Source organism: Leptidea sinapis, chromosome 47, assembly GCF_905404315.1.
Source record: "Leptidea sinapis chromosome 47, ilLepSina1.1, whole genome shotgun sequence".
NCBI lineage: Eukaryota > Metazoa > Arthropoda > Insecta > Lepidoptera > Pieridae > Leptidea > Leptidea sinapis.
In genome coordinates this window covers 6,901,840-6,923,043 of record NC_066311.1, presented here as the reverse complement: position 1 = coordinate 6,923,043, position 21,204 = coordinate 6,901,840, and the positions used below count along the sequence as shown (strand labels likewise).

Here is a 21,204-nt window from a genome sequence, read left to right as displayed (position 1 = left end):
ATTATTGTAGGTTTTATAATAATGATCATAATTACTTATACAAAGTTTCATATATATTTTTTTCGCATAGATTTATTTAGACTTAGAGCTTACATTTTTAAAAAAAAGAGGCTTATGGTAACTAAAGTATGAAATAAATTGGTATTAATATGGTTCATATATGTTTTTGATCTTGTTGTTAATACAGTGCGACTGCTGCACATAATGAAACTTAATTTGGCGTCCAAAACTTCAATCAACGGAATAGCTGTATCCGATGACACATGATTCCAACCGCTATGAAAGGTATTACTATCACCGCTACCATATTTATGTTTTGGTGTAGTCTATGAAGTAATAGTCGAGCGCATGACGTCTGAATGTATTAAGGTAAACTCGAGTCATACATAAGACAATCTCTTCTTCAACTATGATCGCCTGGTACCTAAACATTGTATAATGGTTCCTATCTCTATTTTCTCTCCGGCTGAATCCTATACATTTATCCGTCTGTGTCTCTATCGTCTCGCTTTTTCGTTTCATCGAGTTTCAACAATGAAAACACTATTAATTTTGATAAGTCCATGGTTCCAGAGCCCAAAGAGGTACAGGGCTCGTGTAACTCATAGGGTACACGAACTCAGCGGAACCGCTCCTCGTGTACCCGCTGCCATGCCTATACATTTATGAGATAAGTCTATTTGTTCAAAAACATATGTGTGATTTCTATACAAATTTCATTTCATTACCACATACGGTACACCAGACTGTTAAAAGGTAAACCTATAGTACAATGTTTCATACTTCCTAGATCACACTTCTCAGGTAAATAGTATTATTTGCATTACATTGCGACGAGAGGGGCATGCGGAGACTACTCAAACTAGTTTTATACTTTCTTACTTTTGACAACTATAACGTTGCAGAAGTGTAAATTAATGTAAACCTATCTTCAGAAGTGTAAATTTTTGAGAGTCGATTTTTAACAGACTTCAAAAAAGGAGGAGGTTCTCAATTCGTCGGTTTTTTTTTATGTTTGTTGCCTCAAAACTTTCGACTGGGTGAACCGATTTTGATAATTCTTTTTTTAATCGAAAACTTGTGCTTCCCGAGTGGTCTCATTGAATTGAATCCATGAGAAAACCATAAGTCTTAAATTTTGCTATACATACGTATAGCAAAGTGGATGATAAATTTACGAATAACTCAATATCGCGCCAACCGATTGCGATGATTCTTCTTTTATTGAAAATCATATACTCAAAGATAGTTCGGTGAGAGTTTGGTTAAGTTGTGATTACGGAATCCATGACAAAGTAACGGAACACTGCCTGTAATGAAATTGCAAAGTACTTACGTTCATTGTTGCATTGAAAAATTTAGTATATTTACACATATTTAGACAAATTGTTAGTTAGTGTACTTCAAATTCACTAAAAATCATGAAATAAAAAAAAATAACAAAAAAACAACCGCCTTCAAAAATAGATATAATGTGCACTAAAAAGTATAAAAATAATTGCGTATTTTTATACAATCTAATTAATTAATCTTATTCTAGTTACGATTATTGTAATTTTTGGAGTCGGTGTCATCCAAGTTACCACTTATAGGTACATAGTTATAGGTGAGATGTGCTTGAGTAGTGAGGAGGCGAGAGGCGAGAGCGGTCTGCAGCGGAAGGACACCGATTCCAAAAATAACAATGATCGTAACTAGAATTAGATTAATTAATTAGATTATATGAAAATGCGTAATTATTTTTATACTTTTTAGTGCATGGATATTTTTATACCATGCTCTGTAGTACCGACCGGTGGCAGATCATAGCCCTGGTTCGATGCGTCAGTTAAAGCAGCATCTGACTGAAAAAACAGGCGTATCGAATTTGGGTTGCGGCGCTGGGCACAAAGGATCCGAGCTGCAAAGTTCTTAAGAGGAAAAATAACCGCGCCTCCAGATTCTTTAAGCGGCAAACCGCCACTTCAACCAGCCGCCCCAGCCGCCGTTGCACACGAGAAATGACACCCTGGCCCATACGGCAAAAGAGAAAGCTGATCTCCTGTGCGCTCTTTTTGCCTCCAACTCGACTCTTGACGATAACGGAAAAACACTCCCGACCATCCCGCGGTGTCAGAACCTGAAGTACAGTTCAGACAGAAAACTGTCAGGCGAGCTCTGTTTTCGTTTGACGTAAGGAAGTCGAGCGGGCCGGATGGCATTTCTCTAATTATTGATTATATGAGTTGACGCCGGTGCTAACGCGTTTTTTCCGGCACTCTTATTCAAAAGGCGTAGTCCCTGACTCATGGAAGTCAGCCCTTGTCCGTCCGATCCAAAAAAAGTTGGTCCAGTTTGGATCCGGCAAACTACAGGCCTATTGCTATTACCTCCCTGCTCTCCAAAATCATGGAGAGCATAATCAGCCGCCAGCTCTTGGTATATCTAAAGGGTCACCAGTTGATCAACGACCGACAGTACGGCTTTCGCCATGGTCGGTCGGCAGGTGATCTTCTGGTATACCTAACACATAGATGGGCGGTTGCTATTGAAAGCAAGGGGGAAGGCCTGGCAGTTAGCCTGGATATAGCGAAGGCCTTGGATCGTGTATGGCACAAGGCGCTCCTCTTAAAACTTCCATTATTTGGACTTCCCGAGAGCTTATGCAAGTGGCCCTCCAGCTTCCTCACTGGGCGCAGCATACAGGTTGTCGACGGATATTGCTCGAACCCGAAGCCCGTGAATGCTGGAGTGCCCCAAGGCTGTGCGCTATCTCCCACGCTGTTTCTTCTGCATATCAATAATATGTTGGACACCTCCAACATACATTGCTATGCAGACGACAGGACTGGTGGTGCCGTATACACGGGCCATGCAGGTCTCTCTCGGGAAATCGTCGAGCAGTGTCGGGAGAAACTTGTGTCTTCTATCGAGTCCTCTCTTGAGAAGGTCGCGGAATGGGGTAAATTGAACCTTGTCCAATTTAAAATTCCAATTCCGTGGCCATCTGGAGGGCAAAGCCAAATTGTCTTCAAAGAAACTGGGCGTCATTAATAGAGCACGGCAAAACTTTAAGCCGGCCCACATTCTAGCGCTCTACAAAGCGCAGGTCCAGCCACACATAGAGTATTGCTGCCATCTCTGGTCTGGCGCACCCCAGTATCAGCTCGATCCATTTGACCGCGTGCAATGTAGAGCAGCTCGAATTATCAGGGACCCAGTGCTCTGTGAACGGCTGGATCACTTGGCGTTGCGTAGAGATGTCGCTTCATTGTGTGTCTTCTACCGCATTTATCACGGGGAGTGTTCCGAAAAGCTGTTTAACCTGATTCCTGCCGCCGAATTCCATCTTCGCACGACACGCCACAAGTTAGGATATCGTCCCCACCATCTGGATGTGTGGCGGTCTTCCACATTGCATTTTTCAAGGAGCTTTCTTCCACGTACTACAAAGCTGTGGAATGAACTTCCTTGTGCGGTGTTTCCGGGACGATACGACATGGGTACCTTCAAAAAAACCTTCCTTAAAGGCCGGCAACGCTCCTGTGACTCCTCTGGTGTTGCAAGAGATTGTGGGCGGCTGTGATCACTTAACAACAGGTACGCTCGTTTGTCCTCCTATTCCATAAAAAAAAATACTTTTTAGTGCACATTATATCTATTGTTTTGGAATAGTGTTTTTGAAGGCGGTTGTTTTTTTTTTTAATTTTTTTTTGATTGCATACAATTGACAATTGTTATCACTTGTAATACTTAGGAATTAAAACTACCTATAATTACGGGGAAGTATACTAAGAATTTCCGCGTTGGATAGCTAGGTTACCACTTTATTATTCCAACTGAAGGACTAGCATCCATGGCCATGAAATTAATTTTTAAAAAGAGATAGCTAAGCTGATCCGTTAACTAAAATAGCTGCCAGCGCTTGGGATTCTAATAGTCCCGTGAACGCCCGTCATTCTCCAAGCCTCTGGGCCTCATAGGCCAAGTGTCTCGAAACGTATTAAGTGCGAGCGTAAACCTGGTAATGTAGTAGAACGAAGTAGTATTGAGGCATTGCGGCTAAGAGTAAAGCCAGATTAAATCCTATCTTCTTACTTTTGATCCAATGATTTTAACATTGCAAAGAAACTTTTCAAAAATGACTATTCCCTATATCGAAATGAGTCCGTCTGATTGTTGACTTCAAGATTGAATCGGGTGACTACAATAATTTGTAATATAATAATGATGATTCAATTAAATGTTAGATTACATACAAATATTATTAAGATTACGTTTACGACTAAATTAGCGGCCTTCGATTCCCGAACTGAGTATTTGTTTTTTTTAAAGCGACACTAAATGCCAGCGACCTTGAGCGATATGAGTTCACGGCTGCCGGCCCGCCATCACAGTTTATATGCTTACAATCCGCGTTATTCACTACTAATCTGAATAAATGAACCTACACAAAAAAGTACAAGCTATAAGAATAACTTTTCTGAGAGAAGTACCAAAAAAATACGTCACACCATGCCAAAAAACTTGTTTAACTTCAAAGAAATGTGGTAGTTCTAAGAGGCTCGGCAGTGTTAACTATAACCAACAGCAAGCATTAGCAACCTACAAATAAGACTTCAGGATATGTGTAACAGGATTAAGTAGTGTTCATAGCTCGAACTGCTATACTTTCACCACAAAACTTGCCTAAAAACACCATGTTTGCGTGTTTCGTGCTTACTTTTCGCCTTAAACTATGAATGCAGATTTTCTTGTTACTAAAATGGAAGACATGGTCCCTAATAACAGCCCTTTGTATTGGTTATAGTTTCAGACTTACCCATACTAATCGATCTACATGGGCCACCCTGTATTTAAGGTACGTGGGTAACTATTTATTAATTAATTTATTTATTAAGAAAACTATAGCTGTACTATTTATAACTATGTTGACATCTATTTGTATAACAAAAAGCTATTAACTAGTTTTCACATATACGATTCTAATTAGTTTTTAAAATTACTAGAGAGTTACGCTATCTTATAATCTATTACATTATTAATAAGTATAGAATTAGTACTATATTATAATAACTACATTTTAAAGATACCAGCAAGAAGTTTACATTTATATTATAGTTAATAATAATATAATTAAAGTTTACATTGATTTTGTTGAATACTCTGAATATTTTGGGGAGAAAGTATGATTTGGGCATCAGATGCCGAATTGCACTAAGTTTAGTTAAAAATGTGTCAATTTCGGGGTAAGCATTTACAAGTGTATTAAATTTGATACTTGTACGGACGAAGAAGGAATTACGGCGATAGAAAGTTTTCTAAATTGGGATATGAAAAGGCTAAACTGCAGCATGTTTAGCCTTTAGGTTAGCCCGAGGTGTATACAAAAAGTGGTATCGCGCCTTGAATATGGAAGATCAAATTCAAATTCAAATATTTTTATTCAAAATAGGATGTGACATCACTTATTGAAAGTCAAAAACTACCACCCATTCCAAAATGAATGCCTCAGACCTGAGAAGAATGGGCGCAACAAACTCAGCGGGCTTTTTTTTTTCATCGAATAAATATGTTTACAAAGTAATATTGTACAATTAAACTTATTATTTAATAGCTTGAGGGCGGTCACTACATTCCCAATCTGTGGTATCATTAAGAAAGTCATTTATGTTGTAGTAACCTTTACCACACAAACGTTTTTTAACAATTCTTTTGAATAACGTAATACTTTTGTTTTGAACATTTTCTGGGATCTTGTTGTAAAAGCATGTATACATCGCCCCACAAAAGACTTACTAACTCGACTTAGCCGAGTAGTAGGCATCATAAATTTATATCTGTTCCTGGTGTTAATATTATGGTTATGACAGTTTCTGGCAAATTCACTTATGTGCCTAAACTAAATTTTATGAAAATAGTTGGAGTCGTTTCCGAGATTCAGATTATATATATACAAGAATTGCTCGTTTAAAGATATAAGATACGCAGGGCGCTAACATGCCCGTCAAGCATCGAGAGTCAGTATCGGATGAAAGATCTAGCCCTGCAGTCACTAACTGGCAATCTTAGCTTGGTAGGACCTAGAATTAAGAGGGGCCGCTAGCAGCGTTATTCCATACAAACGTATTCCCCTTTTTCTCCCTGGATAATGCTTCTAGAGAGGACTTTTTTTGTCAAAAAATCTAGATATGCTATTTGTTGTTCAATCAACTAACGACATAAGAAAATATGACTCTTCAAACATCGTAGAAGATGCCATTCTTATACCGCCCTCTTCAGACGAATACGTAACAATTTTGAAAGGTTTTTAAGAAAAAAGGAAAACGTACGGAAATAATTATTCCCGAAAATATTGTATTATTTTTTTTTTTAATTATTTTACTTGTTTTGGAACAATACATTTTTCTTTAATAAATCTAAAAACTGAGGTGGCTTTTAAGCATAATAAGATTGTATTGAATATAAATAAATCGATACCGAAGTACCACTCAAGGTATATAGAGAATGAAAAAGAGAGTTCGAAGACTGCTCTAACAGATACAAACACTGAACAGGCTAACAGTTAGGCTGAAATTACTTCATAAGCTTTATAACAAAGCTCTATAAAGCTGCACAATTTCCGTGTCAAAATGAAATTCTCGGATTTTGATGAGGCTTACTTGATTGTGGACTTACTGGTTATGGATGTGTCACTATAAGAATGTGTTTTTCTTAATATTATCTATAAAGAATATTTCGTCTATCGTTTAACACCCATAGTTAGCTGGCTAAAGTGTTTATGTCGCATGTAGATTTATTTATTTACTTTATTTGCACCAATCAACAGTAAAACAATAACATTTAACTTTTAAGTAATACACAAAAACCCCTTAATTATTAATTGTGGAATCAACAACATTAGCCACAGGTAAATTAAATGAGAGAAATAAACAGGTACATCTGTATAACAATAAAACTTTTATAAAAAGTCACCACTATAATACTATTTAATTCTTTAAAGTAATGTCGTTCACGCAGTCATACACATTGTAATAAGCGTTCGACATGAGTTTGCACTTAGTAAATGATTTAAATTTTGTTATTTATTGACAATTCGGTTACGCTTTTGGGTAATATAATGTATTTTTTTATATAAATTGGATAATACCTACACAAAAAGGTCTGTAATAATTAATATCATTTTATCTCCCTAAGGATATGGATGTAGAATAGTATAATATAATATTATATGGTCATATATACGAAACAATACCTATCATCATCAGCCGGCAGATGTCCCCCAAATATTTTCACAACGACTGTTCCTGCGCTGCCCTCATCCAACGTATTCCGGCGATTTTGACCAGATCGTCGGTCCATCTTGTGGGAGGCCTACCAACACTGCGTTTTCCGGTACGTGGTCGCCAGTCGAGGACTTCAATACCCCACCGGCCATCTGTCCGTCGAACTATGTGCCCTCCCCACTGCCACTTCAGTTTCGCAATCAATTGGGCTATGTCAGTGACTTTGGTTCACCTACGGATCTCCTCATCTGATTCATTCTCACAGGGTAAATCTGAGCATAGCCCTCTCCATTGCCCTCTGAGCGACCATGAGCTTTCTCATTAGCTACCACATCTGCGTGTTTTCATCACACATAGTGATTTTCATTATTATAACACTAGAAATAAGGGATTGCTTGTAACTAATTCTAGTAGGCTTCATAAGATACATAACAGCTTTAAGGGTAAAAAAGTGTACACTTCTATAATAAAGTCCCAGCCACTGTTCAGGCATGATCTATAAATAAATTCAAATGTTTTATAAAATATGGCTCAGTCGTAAATCCTATTACTCCACTGCGGAATATCTAAATGATCGGACAGCCTGGGACTAGATTGCGATTATTTTATAGCGATAGAAATGACTGTACAATGCTGTATATTTTTATTGAAAAGAGCGCAAAAAAAAAGAATGAAGGGAGAGTTTCTTGCACCGCTTCTTCTCTCTCAGAGCGCCATTTGTTCCCGAAGCGGTAGTAGTATCTAGTAATTATTAGAAATGACATCAAAAAGAATACTAAAGGAATCAATTTTGAGAAAATAAATGCCTTTTATGCCTTTATGCGTACCGTAAGTCATCACTGTCAACACACAGACTCACAAACACAGTGGTATTACAAAACAATATGCGATTGGAGAATTGCAGTCGCCTTTATGTCACTTCTAGTATAACAAGCTCCATGTGACATCAAACATTAGACAGCAGAATCGGAAATGACTGCTAGATGTCTCAGGGTCATTTCCTTACTAATAAATACTCTTTCACATCTAGTTAGAAGTTTTTTTCAACTTCCCGCCAAGACAATTGATAATTGTCGAAAATTCGGGAAGTTATTGGTTTTACCGCATTTTTCGAAAATCGAGTTTTACCAGATCTCGACGTTTAAAGGTCCTAGGAAGCTTCCCTGACAATTCCCGCGATGGTGTCCGTACGTTTGTATGTATGTGGTTGTGAATGTATGGACGTATGTAAACCTCTTATAATATTTCTAACGGTTCGACCGATTCCATCGCGGTTGGTGCTATGCGAAAGGGCTTGACCGAACTTAGATTTTGAAAAATCTCAAAAACACTACAAAAAATATTTAATAGTATGTTTTCCCAATCAATTCAAAAACTAATCAGCTCTTAACATCAAAAAACCACGTCGATCGCCGGTCAAAATCGTTTGATTTGTTCGTGAGTTGTCGTTAACGAAAGAAATCTAAAAAAAAGTGTTTTTTCGGAATTACTTCGAAATTCCGAGTTCGAACAATTGAAACTCGAATCTTTATGAAGCTCAAAAACTGTGTCGAATGCCGTCAACCGCATGAAAACGGTCCATTCATTCAAAAGTAATTGCCGTTTGAAAATTAAAAACTTGTGTCATAATAAACTTTTGCCAGACTTTGAACTCGAAGAGCTAAAAAAACACAAATGGTATTTTTGAGCTCGCTCGAAATTTGAAGCGTTTAGATATAGAATTAGCGGGAAGTTACAGGGATGGTCTTCGGGTCAACGGTTTAACTAATTTTTTTTTTGAGAAAGGTACACTGCTTTTCACTTTTTAAATCGGATACTGAATTAAATTAGGCAAAATTTGTTGTTGAGCAAATCGCCCATATTATTTTAATGCGGTAGTTAAAAAGTTCAAAGAATAACTTCAATAAAATTGTAACAGTAGAAGTAACTGTGTTTTTCGGGGTAAGTGCTACCACTACACTTATTTTTGTAAAATACGGGTTGCACTCCGGGAGTGCCGGCAGAAGTGAAAACTTGAACAAAGAAAAACAAGTATAACTATCGCCTTAGGAGAGTCTTCGCTAAATACATAGCTTAAAAACCAAATTATTTATTTATTAAAAAAAAAATTAGGTAACGTTTAAGAATTTCATCCATAATTTCAATGACTGTCTCATGAATTTTCGATCAGGCCAGGTGTCCTGACGCAAGATTAACATTTTATACTCATCCCAAGAAAAGTGCTCAACGCCGCTAAAGAAGTTTTCATTTCAAAAACACTGTAGGTAGATACTGTGAAACATTTACACAATATAACCACAATTAATAATATTAACAAAATTTTAAAAACACATCTTAATATGAATATAATATTATAACTACATGCCGATCTAATTAAATAATAAAATAAATGAATATTGACACACTTTTACACAAATTATCTTGCCCCAAACTAGGCATAGCCTGTACTATGGGTACAAGACAACGATATATTTAACACAATATACTTACTTAAACATACATAAATACTTATAAACATCCATTACTCGGAAACAAACATTCATATTCATCATATAAATGTTTGCACCTACCGGGATTCGAACCCGGGACCTCCAGCTCAGTAGGCAGGTTCACTAACCACTGGGCTATAGGGGTCGTCAACTCTAACTAGCCGTTCCCGCTCGTTTCAATGGGTGAATTTTAAAAGGAAATAAATAAATGAAGGAACGTTGGAATACGAAAAATAAGTAACCACAAACCATCTAGGATAAATTTCACATCGAATGGTGGTAGTTTCATGTCGATACGATCAGTGGTTTAGGCACTTAAAGAGTCGCCAAATCTCATAAGAGTTCACTGGTGCTACAAGAGAGTATGGGCTAAGGTGATCACTTACCATCAGGTGACCCGTATGTATTCTCGTTCGTCCTGCACTTCCAATATATATATTTGTGTTGTTTTAGGACAAAGAGAAAAACAATAATAAATATAATATTATGTTCAAGAAGCGACAAAGATTGAAAGGAGACGAAGTTTTCTTTATGCCTACTGGTTTCTTCCAGCCTAGCGAAACTCTCTAAGAAAAAAGCGATTCACTCGATTGTATGAAACGTGCAGTCGTTTATAGATTGACAAATGACGGCTATAATCTTGTAAAAAACGGAGATAGCCGAAATCCACTTCGTTATAATCAACTCTTCGTTTTCAAACTTAGCCGGATTATACTTCGTCCCCAATCTCCAACTGTAATTACTGCTATTTAAAACTTAGGTCAAATCACTGCACGTTTCATACTAAACTAAATTTCAATTTTACGTAGGCAGTCCCGCCCCTTAATATTACGTAGTATTTACATCCTCTTTGGTTTCTTCAACCATTTTATAACGAACTCCTGTTTTTCTCAAAGTATAATTATATTGTACGAGTTTTATGTCAGGATGTTTATTAAATTATTACAAAATTATTATATACAAAGAATCACTGAAAACAATAAGTCTAAAGTCTTTATTATGTTTTATATTCAATTAAAAAGTAAAAGCTTTAAAAGTGTCTGTCTGAAGATGTCACCTAAGAAACATCTGAAATTATAAATTTGTAATTCAAAACATCATTCAATTCTACATAAAAAATGTCTACGTAAACGGTAGTAGGCTTCGAAATGTTTGATTAAAATTGATGAGAAGTACACAAACCCAGTGAAGAGGCGCTGGGTGTTCCCTGAGGAAATTATAGATGGCACGAATATCTCTTAGTTTCCCGACGTGCCGGATTAAAAATAGTTTTTTATTCTCATTCTATACATTATAATAGACAGCGCTTCGGTGATTTTATAATATCGACAAAGGCCTGGTATAACTGAAGAAAATATTAAAATTAAAATGTTTTTTTTAACAGATTTAAAAAGGATTCGAATTTTTGTAGATCAAAAATATTATTTTAAGTTTGTTATCTCTGAATTCTTGTGTAAAAGTTTATTTTATTTTTAATTTTACAAAAGAAAGCTTTATCAAGCTGAGGCTAAAATAACGTAATTAACCTACTTTTGTTCTGCAAGTATTCATAAAATAATAACATTTACTATTAATGTAGTTGTAATCTAACATAAAATATTCTCGTGTCGCGGTGTTAGTTACGAAAACTGCTCCGAAACGACCATTTTATGAAATTTTACATGTATGTTCTGTATAAGCGCGTGCCTATACGTAGGAAAACATATGATATTAGAAATGAAAATTAGTTATGGTGAAACAATAGACTGACATACCTGAGGTTCCGAGTAACAGATGGTCTGCTGGGGCCCCCGCTAAATCTCTACGAACTTTCTTGAGGTTCTAAAGTGTGTGTCCGCTCGGCGTTTTGTGAATATATGCGTTACACCGAGTACTTTGATGCGATACGAATGTACCGGTGACCACTGATTAATGAATATGCGGAAGACTGTGCCGGTGCCCGTAGACAATTGGTTATTAACCGGCGCGAGAGTCAATTGTCATTGGATAAGCCAATCAGAAACTAATGCGTCTATTGTCTATAGGTATCTCTCTATTACCTACAGGAATCTATCTGCACTATAGCTTGCCATAACAAAAATTTACTGCAAAGAGAATAGACGATTGCGGCGCAACAATGTTCAGTAGATTAAATCGGCCAACGTCTTGGTTTATTTCATACCCCTTTTTTTCGTTAGATTTATTTTCTTTTATATATTTTGATAGATTTAACTATGTCTGTTCGCGCTCCCTTAGATGACTCTAGCTGACAATACCCCAACAAGCATTATAAAACCTAGTGTAACGACTGTACATATTATACAAAAAAAGTATGAAAAATAACATAGTGTACAGTTTACATATACACAACCAAACTATGAAAATGCTACAGGTACTCTTAATTCCAAAGTTACGCTCCTGTTATTCGTTTTTTTTTATGAAAGTAAGAGGCGAGACGAGCAGGACGCTCAGCTGATGGTAATTGATACGCCCTGCTCAATACAATGCAGTGCCGCTCAGGATTGTTGAGAAACCCAAAAATGCTTAGCGACAATACAATTGCGCTCGTCACCTTGAGACATAAGATGTAAAGTCTCATTTGATCCGTAATTTCACTAGCTACGGCGCCCTTCAGACCGAAACACAGTACCTAATATTTACACATTACTGCTTCACGGCAGAAATAGGACCCATAATCTAGCCGGCATCGTAAGTATCGTAGCCGACGGTGTAAAAGAAGCTACCACTGTATCAGAAAGTACATATTATTCAAAAAAAAGTCTGAAAAATAACATAGTCTATATACATAGACAAACTATGAAAAGAGCTTCCTTGCGTGGTGTTTTCAGGATGATACGACATGGGTCCTTCAAAGTAAGCGTGCAGTCAAGGCTTACTAATTTACACTCCTGTTATTCCTCTGGTCTCTGGTGTTACAGGAAAATATTATGAGCGGTAGTGTACACTTGGCATCAGGTTTCTGTTTGTACACTACGTGTTCAAGTTTGATTCGCACTTAATTTTTTTTTCAGCTTACCTAAAAGTAAGTACATTTAAGTGTCGTGAGAAGTCAAAACTAAGGTATCTAGGGGGGGCTAGAGGGATGAAGGGCGAGCTTGCGTAGTACCGATTGGCTCGCCGGTCGTATTCCGTCCCCCGTACCGATACGGCACCCCGGGCACTTCCAGTGTACAGTCACGTTCTGAATTGTATTGTTATTTCCTGTTATTATTTATGTTACTCACACTCGCATATATACTCACGCACATACACACACACACACACACACACACACACACACACACACACACACACACACACTAATATTCTATTACATTATCAGTTTTAAGGCTACGAGACTACGCGCAGTCTAAGCATAGTAGATCTGTGTTTATGTTTCAGTAAACAAAGAAGGGTTATCTTAATCTAGAATATTGGAGATACTGTGTAATATTTACTTACATATAAGATTTGCAATTTACTTATGATCTTCTATTTTTTTAACTAAAACATTCCTTAACTTTACTTTTCTTCTGGTGACATAATTTTCAAATTAAGACATATCATTTGATTATATATATGAATGTTAACAATTTGTTATTTTTAAAGTGATAACCGCTTGTGGGATTAATTACACAAATTTTGTTTTCAAATTGAATTTGTGTAATTAATCTCAGAAGTGAGGGTTATCATTTTAAAAATAACAAATTATTTAGATTTAAAAGAGCGACATCTCACGTCTATTTCCTAATATGCAATTGTTGGGGTTGAGCAGGTTATCAACTGTAAAAAGTAGCTCCTGTAGATGAAGCCACAACCTGAGAGTTGAACAAGACATATGAAGATTTATGAACGTGACGTCACTCGAACAGTTGGCTCAGTGGAAGAGCGCTCACGCGAAACGCGAGAGGTCGCGGGTTCGAGTTTCACATCCTTCATAAATTTTGTTTTCAAATTTAATTTGTGTATATGAATATTGCTCCCATAGTTTGTTTTGAAAGAACTTTGTTCCACAAACAACGTAATTGTATAATGAGCTGCCTTGCGAAGTAATTCCAAGTCAGTATTGACATGGGCACGTTAAAAAAAGCTCGTAAACACACCTGAAAACCGGTGGCAATCTTCGTGTATTTTGTCTGGTGTTGAATGTGAGCTAACAATCGGACAATTTATTAAAGTTACTTCTCGTCCGCTTTGCGCGGGATTGCGCTTATTTTTTTATTACACATAACTTTTTCGTTTGTGAACAGATTGGTGTGAAAAATGACCTATCAATCAATTATTGCGATGTAATTAGTTCTATATGTTATTATACAATTATATATAAATCAACACAATCATGTTCACGAACCATCATTACAGTCAGTTTCGTAGTCTTTTTCTTACGTTTCCATGAAATTACATAGAACAGAGCTCGAGTACAATTTCATGAACTGGTTTAGTGTTTTTTCTAGTATGTTTTTCTCAAACACTTTTTTTTATTTCGAACACACATTTGAAACGACGTCCGTCACACATTGTCGTGATGGAAATTCGCAGGTTTTTGACAAATCCGACAGGGTATTGGTATAGAGTTTCTATTGAGACATAAAGTCTACTCAGAAACTCGGAACAAGAAGCTAGCTAAATCATAATGTTATAAATCATGTTGTATTGGATGCATTATTCTAAATGTGACAGTATTCTTAGTTCTTTACATTTTAAAATTGGTTTCTATTTTGGTAGTAATACAGATGTTACGGGGTATGTTGAGAATTGGAAATTATACATAATGCCTAACATGAGTGATCAATTGCTTACCTGATAATGCCTTATAAATAACTTGAAATAGACTCACCTCTTAAGAAGTTCATCTTCAAGGAATAAAAAGAAAAGTCATAAAGGAATAAATTAAAGGACTTAGCTTGTTCAAAAGTATTGGTATTGGTCAGCAAGTGGCGAATGTTAGCAATTCTTAAAGAGGTTGTAATTTGTAGGCACGAGATGGTTTAATGCAGCGGAGTACTGGAACCGCACTTTTTTGGCGTGAATCATAGGGATTTAATATTAAACCTACGCGGAAACAAATTAATTATTTTTTTACATAGAAATAACATTTTAACACTCTGTCACTCTGTCAAAATAGTCAACATCTGAACAAAAAACAAATGATGAACACGTAACAGTAATAGATTTACATAATAATAGACGCACTTTCGGCTAAGAATTGGCAAAATACTGTTTAAAGGTCAGTTGCAGATTTTATAACGCTATGTCTTTATACGACGAATGGAAGAAAAATTATGTTAACGGACGATTAATTTATATTGATATGACGTATTAAAATTTATTCGTCTGTTTAATAGAACAAAAGCCTAATTCATTGCATATATTTGTTTTCATCTTGATTGCGTGCGTGCGTGGTTAAGATCTATAATGGTCAGGAGTGGGACAGACGCCTTTAGGTGACGTTTTCAGAAGACTGTAGTGCCATCTGTTAGTTGGCCCGAAAATGAAAGCTTTGTCAGCTGTCACTCGCTTTGAAACCTTTCAACTTTTCTTTATTTGTGTCACTGCCCACTAGTCATAAAATTGCGGCTACGCCTAGCGTTTGCGCATGTATGTAGCTCTCGTGTTCCATTTTGCATATTTACACAACTAAATCCTTTATGTTGTTGGTTATGGCAAAATTAAATAACTAACTCTACGCGCAATTTCAACATGGTAAAAATTGCAATACCTACATTAAAATGTAGAGTTAGTTATTTAATTGCGTCACAACATTAAAAATCAATTTTATAATTTCGAGCTTATATATAGTTATTTTCGGGGCCAATCTCTAGATGGCGCTAGTTTTCATATAGACAGTTCATAATGCGTAGAGAGGGCTCTCTTTTCCCTATATATTATTATTTACTCTTTGATAATGGTCGACATAATAGGTGACAATGTTTATTATATTATTAGGCGGCGAAATAGACAACTGTCATTATTTTAACCTCACAGATGACAATGCATCTGTTGTTTATGGTATTTCTCTGTCTACAGGATATCGTCGGCTATAAATTAGCCTCAACCAAATAACAATAAAAATAATAATTGCGGCGCATCCACATCTTGAATTGTTTTGTTTTCTCTAAAGCGAAGTTATTAGTAGTTACATTAAATTAATTACGTAATTTAACATAAATAAAAATAACATTAATCCAGATAATTTCATGGCTGACTTTTACATAACACCATCCTAGCAGACTAGGATACATAATGAAATGGCGCGTTGAAATTAGAGTTTTATTTGTGTGCGTACAAAGTTATTATATTGTTATTACACTTTATATTTTATTTACACTTCACCACTTACAACGTTGGCTTAAAAATTGAAATGAATGAAAATACGTTGGCGAATGATCTAGAAACTGTAAAAATCATAAAGCTAACACGAGGTGTAGGGACGAATTATATGCATTTACAATATGATTCCAGAAAAAATCTATAGAATTGTAAAAAAAATGTTTGTGTGGGAAATTTTATTATAACATAAAGGACTTTTTTAATGATACCACAGATTGGGGAATGGGGACTGCTCTCAGGCTATTTAATTATCTATTTTATTGTGCGATGATATATTGTGAGGAAATTTTACAAAACAAAACGAAGCCCGCCGAGTTTCTTGTACCCGTTTTTCTCAGGTCTTAAGCATAGGTTTTCAGTGGCAGTTTTTGACGTTGAATATGTGATTTTTATTATTTATAGAATTTCCACACCGATTTCTTTTCGTGGGAAAACTTTTCATCATTATATTAAGTTTAGTTAAACGAACTCTCTGAAAATTTGTATTTTATTAAATTTGAAGGTCTGTCGGGTTACTTTAGCTATTACCTACTTTAGTAAAATAACAAACATTTGAGTTTTTGGTTTTCAAAATTCAAATCGTATACGAATATTCGACCTTTTATGAGGTCGAAAATGTTTGGTGATACCTACTAGAGAGTATGGGCCGCGGTGATCAGATACCATAATGTATATAGCCTTTCAAAAAAAGAAATTTTAATCATTTATAAAGTTTTATTCTCAAAGAAAAGCTCTAATATCAAATAACATTGATTTAATATACATATTTCAATTAATTTGTGGTATACATAATAATTGCAATAATTTAACTCCTGTTATGTAAGGTTTGTCTAGTTCAAGATTATAAATAAAAAAATGAAGGTCTATTTATTGCTAAGTCTAGCTGCCAATAATTTCATCGTATAATTTAATCAGACTCCATGACGTCAGGTTCCTCATAAAACGATAACCATAAATTAACAAGATATTAAACTGGGCAGGATATTGGTTATATATTTGTGTTTATCTCTAAGTGGTTAAATAATATATTTGAGGGTGTACAAACATTGATATTTTATCTTTTTATGGCAACCACAAATATATCTATTCCTCCTCTCCACTTGCATCTGCTGCAAATGTTAGATGCGTTTGTGCTGTTGGAACACTACAACTCTTGAAATTTTATGGACTATACGTGATTCGAATCACGTCTCTGTACTTTAAACCGCCAAGCAAAACGTCCGATGACGAAAAATACGCAGATCTTGGTATTATTTGTTCAACACTCTAGTGTGTCGTCATTTATTTTATATAGTTCCCCAATTATAGCTTGTCAGGAAATTGATACGCAATCGCTCTTTCAAATCTAATGCCGTCTCTTCACAATCGGCGATTAAAGGCGATTACACGCGGGCACGATCGTGTGGAGGGCTTTTTCGCTTCTAGTTGCCAATCATTGTCTATAATTGTCATATTGATCGCGGCGATCCGTGACTTGTCGGATTTTCTGGCACGCATCAAAGGGAATTCGCGTGTAGTTGCGTGCGCGTGCCCATACAATCGCCGGTCATTCATTCACAAGAGGACACTGGACAGTGGGTGATGCCGTACGTACTTCGCGTCGTTGTTTTGTTTTCCTTTTATTTACATAGCGCGAGTACAATACAATGACTACTGGGTGGTCAAATGAAGAAACATTTAAATTCATAGAACTTTATCAGAATTACCCAGAAATATGGAATCCCAAACAATTTATGTTTTTCGCGAAGTTAAAATAAATATTAATAATATATGCCTAATATAGGTACTCAGATATCTATCGTTACTATGAGGTTTATAATCATTATATTATTAAATCATCAAATCTATTATGATCATGGGTGATCGTAATAGCTTACACGATGATCAACAATTAACTTGAACCGAAGACTGACGATCATACAAGTAACGGTCATTGCCGATAGTGGAGAGTAGGCATAAAGTAAACGTTCACAGATATCGCCGGAACTACCAACTCTGCGTTGCACGCGACCACATATTCAAGCTGACAGTGGGGTGTACCAGACCAGAGATAAGGGCAATACTTCATGTCTGCACTCCAGAGCGCTGAATTAAGGGGCCGGCTTGAAGATCAGTACCAGTGAGAGGTTCCTTTGCACAGGATGCCGGCTAGAGTATGGGTACTACAACGGCGCCTATTTCTGCCGTGAAGCAGTAATAGTAGCTAGTGAAATTACTGGGCATATGAGACTTAACATCTTATGTCTCAAGGTGACGAGCGCAGTTGTAGTGCTGCTGAGGTTTTTCAAGAATCCTGAGCGGCACTGTATTGTAATGGGTAGGGCGTATCAATTACCATCAGCTGAACGGCCTGCTCGTCTCGTCCCTTATTTTCATTCTGATTCTAGGTGTGGCATTAAGGGGAGTGTTGTCGAAGAGCGAGGGAGAGAGAGAAGAGATGATATTTATTGTTTAAACTCGAAATGCAATCTTGAGTTATTGTTCAGTTGCGCTAAAGACCAAAACCGGCAAAGCTTTCTGGGGGTTCTTTTCTCCCTTTTGCGACGTTTTTTAGAAATGACTCGATAGAGGATACATAATTCCGGCGTTGGTTGACGATTTATCTTCAGAACATGATGCGGTAGAAAAAACAGCATGACGCGACGTCTTTATGGAACGCCATTTTTCTATTTATTACTAGAAAAGAACACAAGTTTCGTTTAGCGTCAGAATTAATATAATGCTTGTAAAAAAAAACAACCATTTATAAAAACTTTCCATTTTATTTCACAATATTAAAATACAAAACGGTACATAAATCTTATGCTACAATTAAAATTAAAAAACAATAATATAGAAACGTTAAAGTTATTTACAATTTACAATAATTACACTAAAGATTATTTATTTAAGATTTAAAAGTTAATAGAGCTCAGACGAGAAATACGTTAAGTTAATCAGTTAAAGAAATAACTAATGTTGTCAAATTTGAAAGGAATAGATAAATAGGTATGTGAGCTTTCTATCACAATTTATTGTTGTATTTAGTGCTTGAAAAAACTAAGAAAAGAAGTTTAATAGATCTTTTCCTATTGGACACTATTGTGTTAGAGGACCAATCTTTATGAAAACTGAATGTAACATACATTATTGAAATTAACAATTGGTGTTTAAGCGCTTTTTTAACTAACATCGAAAAATACGTCATTAATCTATAAATTAATATTTCTTGAACATATTTTCGAGTCCGAGAACAAAAGCCGCGAAGACACGTATAATAAAGAAGGAAAAGAGAAAGTAATAGATAGTCTTGATACATATAGTCCTGCGAAAGACATGGTTTTGAGTACCAAGTTAGTAAATATGGAATTCATTAATTTATTTTATAAGAGAGATGATGTTTCTTACTTAAACAAAAAAACAATAATAATGTAGAATGAATTGTAAAAGAGTCGGTTAGAAAACTACGTAAGCTGCCAGTAGGTATTCTAAGCGCGATATTGGAAGGTAGTTTGATAATTTTTGTATCATTAAAAATTATTTCTTAGTTTAAGACTAATTTTGTATATTAATTTTAATTAGTAATTCTATAACTAAATCTACATTTTATGTATAATGTAGCCAGAAGTCACACTAAAAATTATTCCATTTATCACATCATCGGAGATTTATCCTAATTTATTATAATTAACCAAAATGCGGTCCGTAATTGCCGTCTCCTCTCCTATCGATGACCACCAAATGTGCTGTCTTTGCGGGGTGTCCGTGGTGGTAGACCCACTTCTTACCCCCACTGCCATCTCCTTCGTGGTAATGCTCTTTGTGATGGTGGCCATGTTTGTTGACGCCAGAGGCTGCGCTGTGACCCTGGAGAAAACAACACAAAGTTAATTATTATATATGACCAGAGATTTATCTATTGTGTCGAGATCTCACTATTTAGACCTGGGTACCACAACGGCCCCTATTTCTGCCGTGAAGCAGTAATGTGTAAGCATAATGCAGAATTTTTGGGGTTTTTCAAGAACCGTGAGCGGCACTGCATTGTAATGGGCAGGGCGTTTCAATTACCATCAGCTAAACTTCCTGCTCGTCTCGTCCCTTATTTTCATAAAAAAAATCATCTCCTCCGGCTGAAGGAGAGCTATTTAGATTCACAAACTGTGATACAAGGGATAGGTGTGATAATAGGGAATACCTACCTGTCTTTTACGGTCTATAAATTTGTGAAAGATCTTTTACTGTCGGAAATAATTTAATAAATATTTTTCATGTTGAGGTAGCTAAAGTCAAGCTGATGCGAAGTGGATCAAGTTGCACCTATCATTAACCTTGTGCGTGAAATTGTTTGTCCTCAAATAAAATTGAATTTGGCTTAATCCGGTAGGTATCCGATTTGGCAATTTCACAGCATTCGCAGACAAATCTTAGTTGGTATGCCTAAGTATTGTTTTTTTTCCAATTAAGAGGAAGAGAATGACGTAAGGAGTGCTAAGGAAATCACCCATGGACATCTACAGCACCAGGGGTCAAGATATGTTTTACCAGCCTTTAGAGCGGGAGTATGCTCTATTCTTAAAGGTCCCTAAGTCGTATCGGTCGGGAAAACAGCAGCCGGTAATTGATTCCGCAAAGTGGCTGAGAAAGGCAAGAAATTTCTTGCATTACACGTGGTTGTAGAATGCCAGACGTCAGCATGATGCAAGTGGAATTTAGCATTGCGAAGATTCACCAGTGGGAGTGGGAGTGGGAGGCTCCTTTGCACAGGATGCCGGCTAGATTATGGGTACCACAACGGCGCCTATTTCTACCGTGAAGCAGTAATCTGTAAACATTGCTGTGTTTCAGCCTGAAGGGCGTAGCTAGTGAAATTACTCGGCAAATGAGACTTAACATCTTATGTCTCAAGTTGACGATCGCAATTGTAGTGCCGCTCAGAATTTTTGGGCATTTCAAGAATCCTATCAACTACCATCATCTGAACGTCCTGTTCGTCTCGTCCCGTATTTTCATTAAAAAAAAATGTGGAGGTATGTAGCTCTCAGCTATTTAAGACATGATGTTTACCAAGTGTTGTTGTAATATGTTACAATATCACTTCCTATGGTAAATAGATATATTTTTATTCTATTTAATAATAATAATAATATTGACAAACTTTA

At 36.2% G+C, this 21,204-nt stretch overlaps 1 protein-coding gene and 1 non-coding gene across 2 annotated transcripts in view; both read right to left on the bottom strand.

The window, feature by feature from the left end:
* Positions 1 to 9,826: 9,826 nt before the first annotated feature.
* Positions 9,827 to 9,899, bottom strand: Trnas-acu (transfer RNA serine (anticodon ACU)). The gene has a single exon. It is a non-coding gene; the product is annotated as a tRNA-Ser (tRNA).
* Positions 9,900 to 18,805: 8,906 nt separating this feature from the next.
* LOC126978099 (myb-like protein X) overlaps positions 18,806 to 21,204 on the bottom strand; it is a 34,881-nt gene continuing 32,482 nt past the window's right edge. Inside the window, exon 6 of the mRNA XM_050826820.1 lies at positions 18,806 to 19,909. Coding sequence (XP_050682777.1) covers positions 19,730 to 19,909 — 180 coding nt within the window. The 3' untranslated portion in view covers positions 18,806 to 19,729. The remainder of the gene's footprint in view (positions 19,910 to 21,204) is intronic.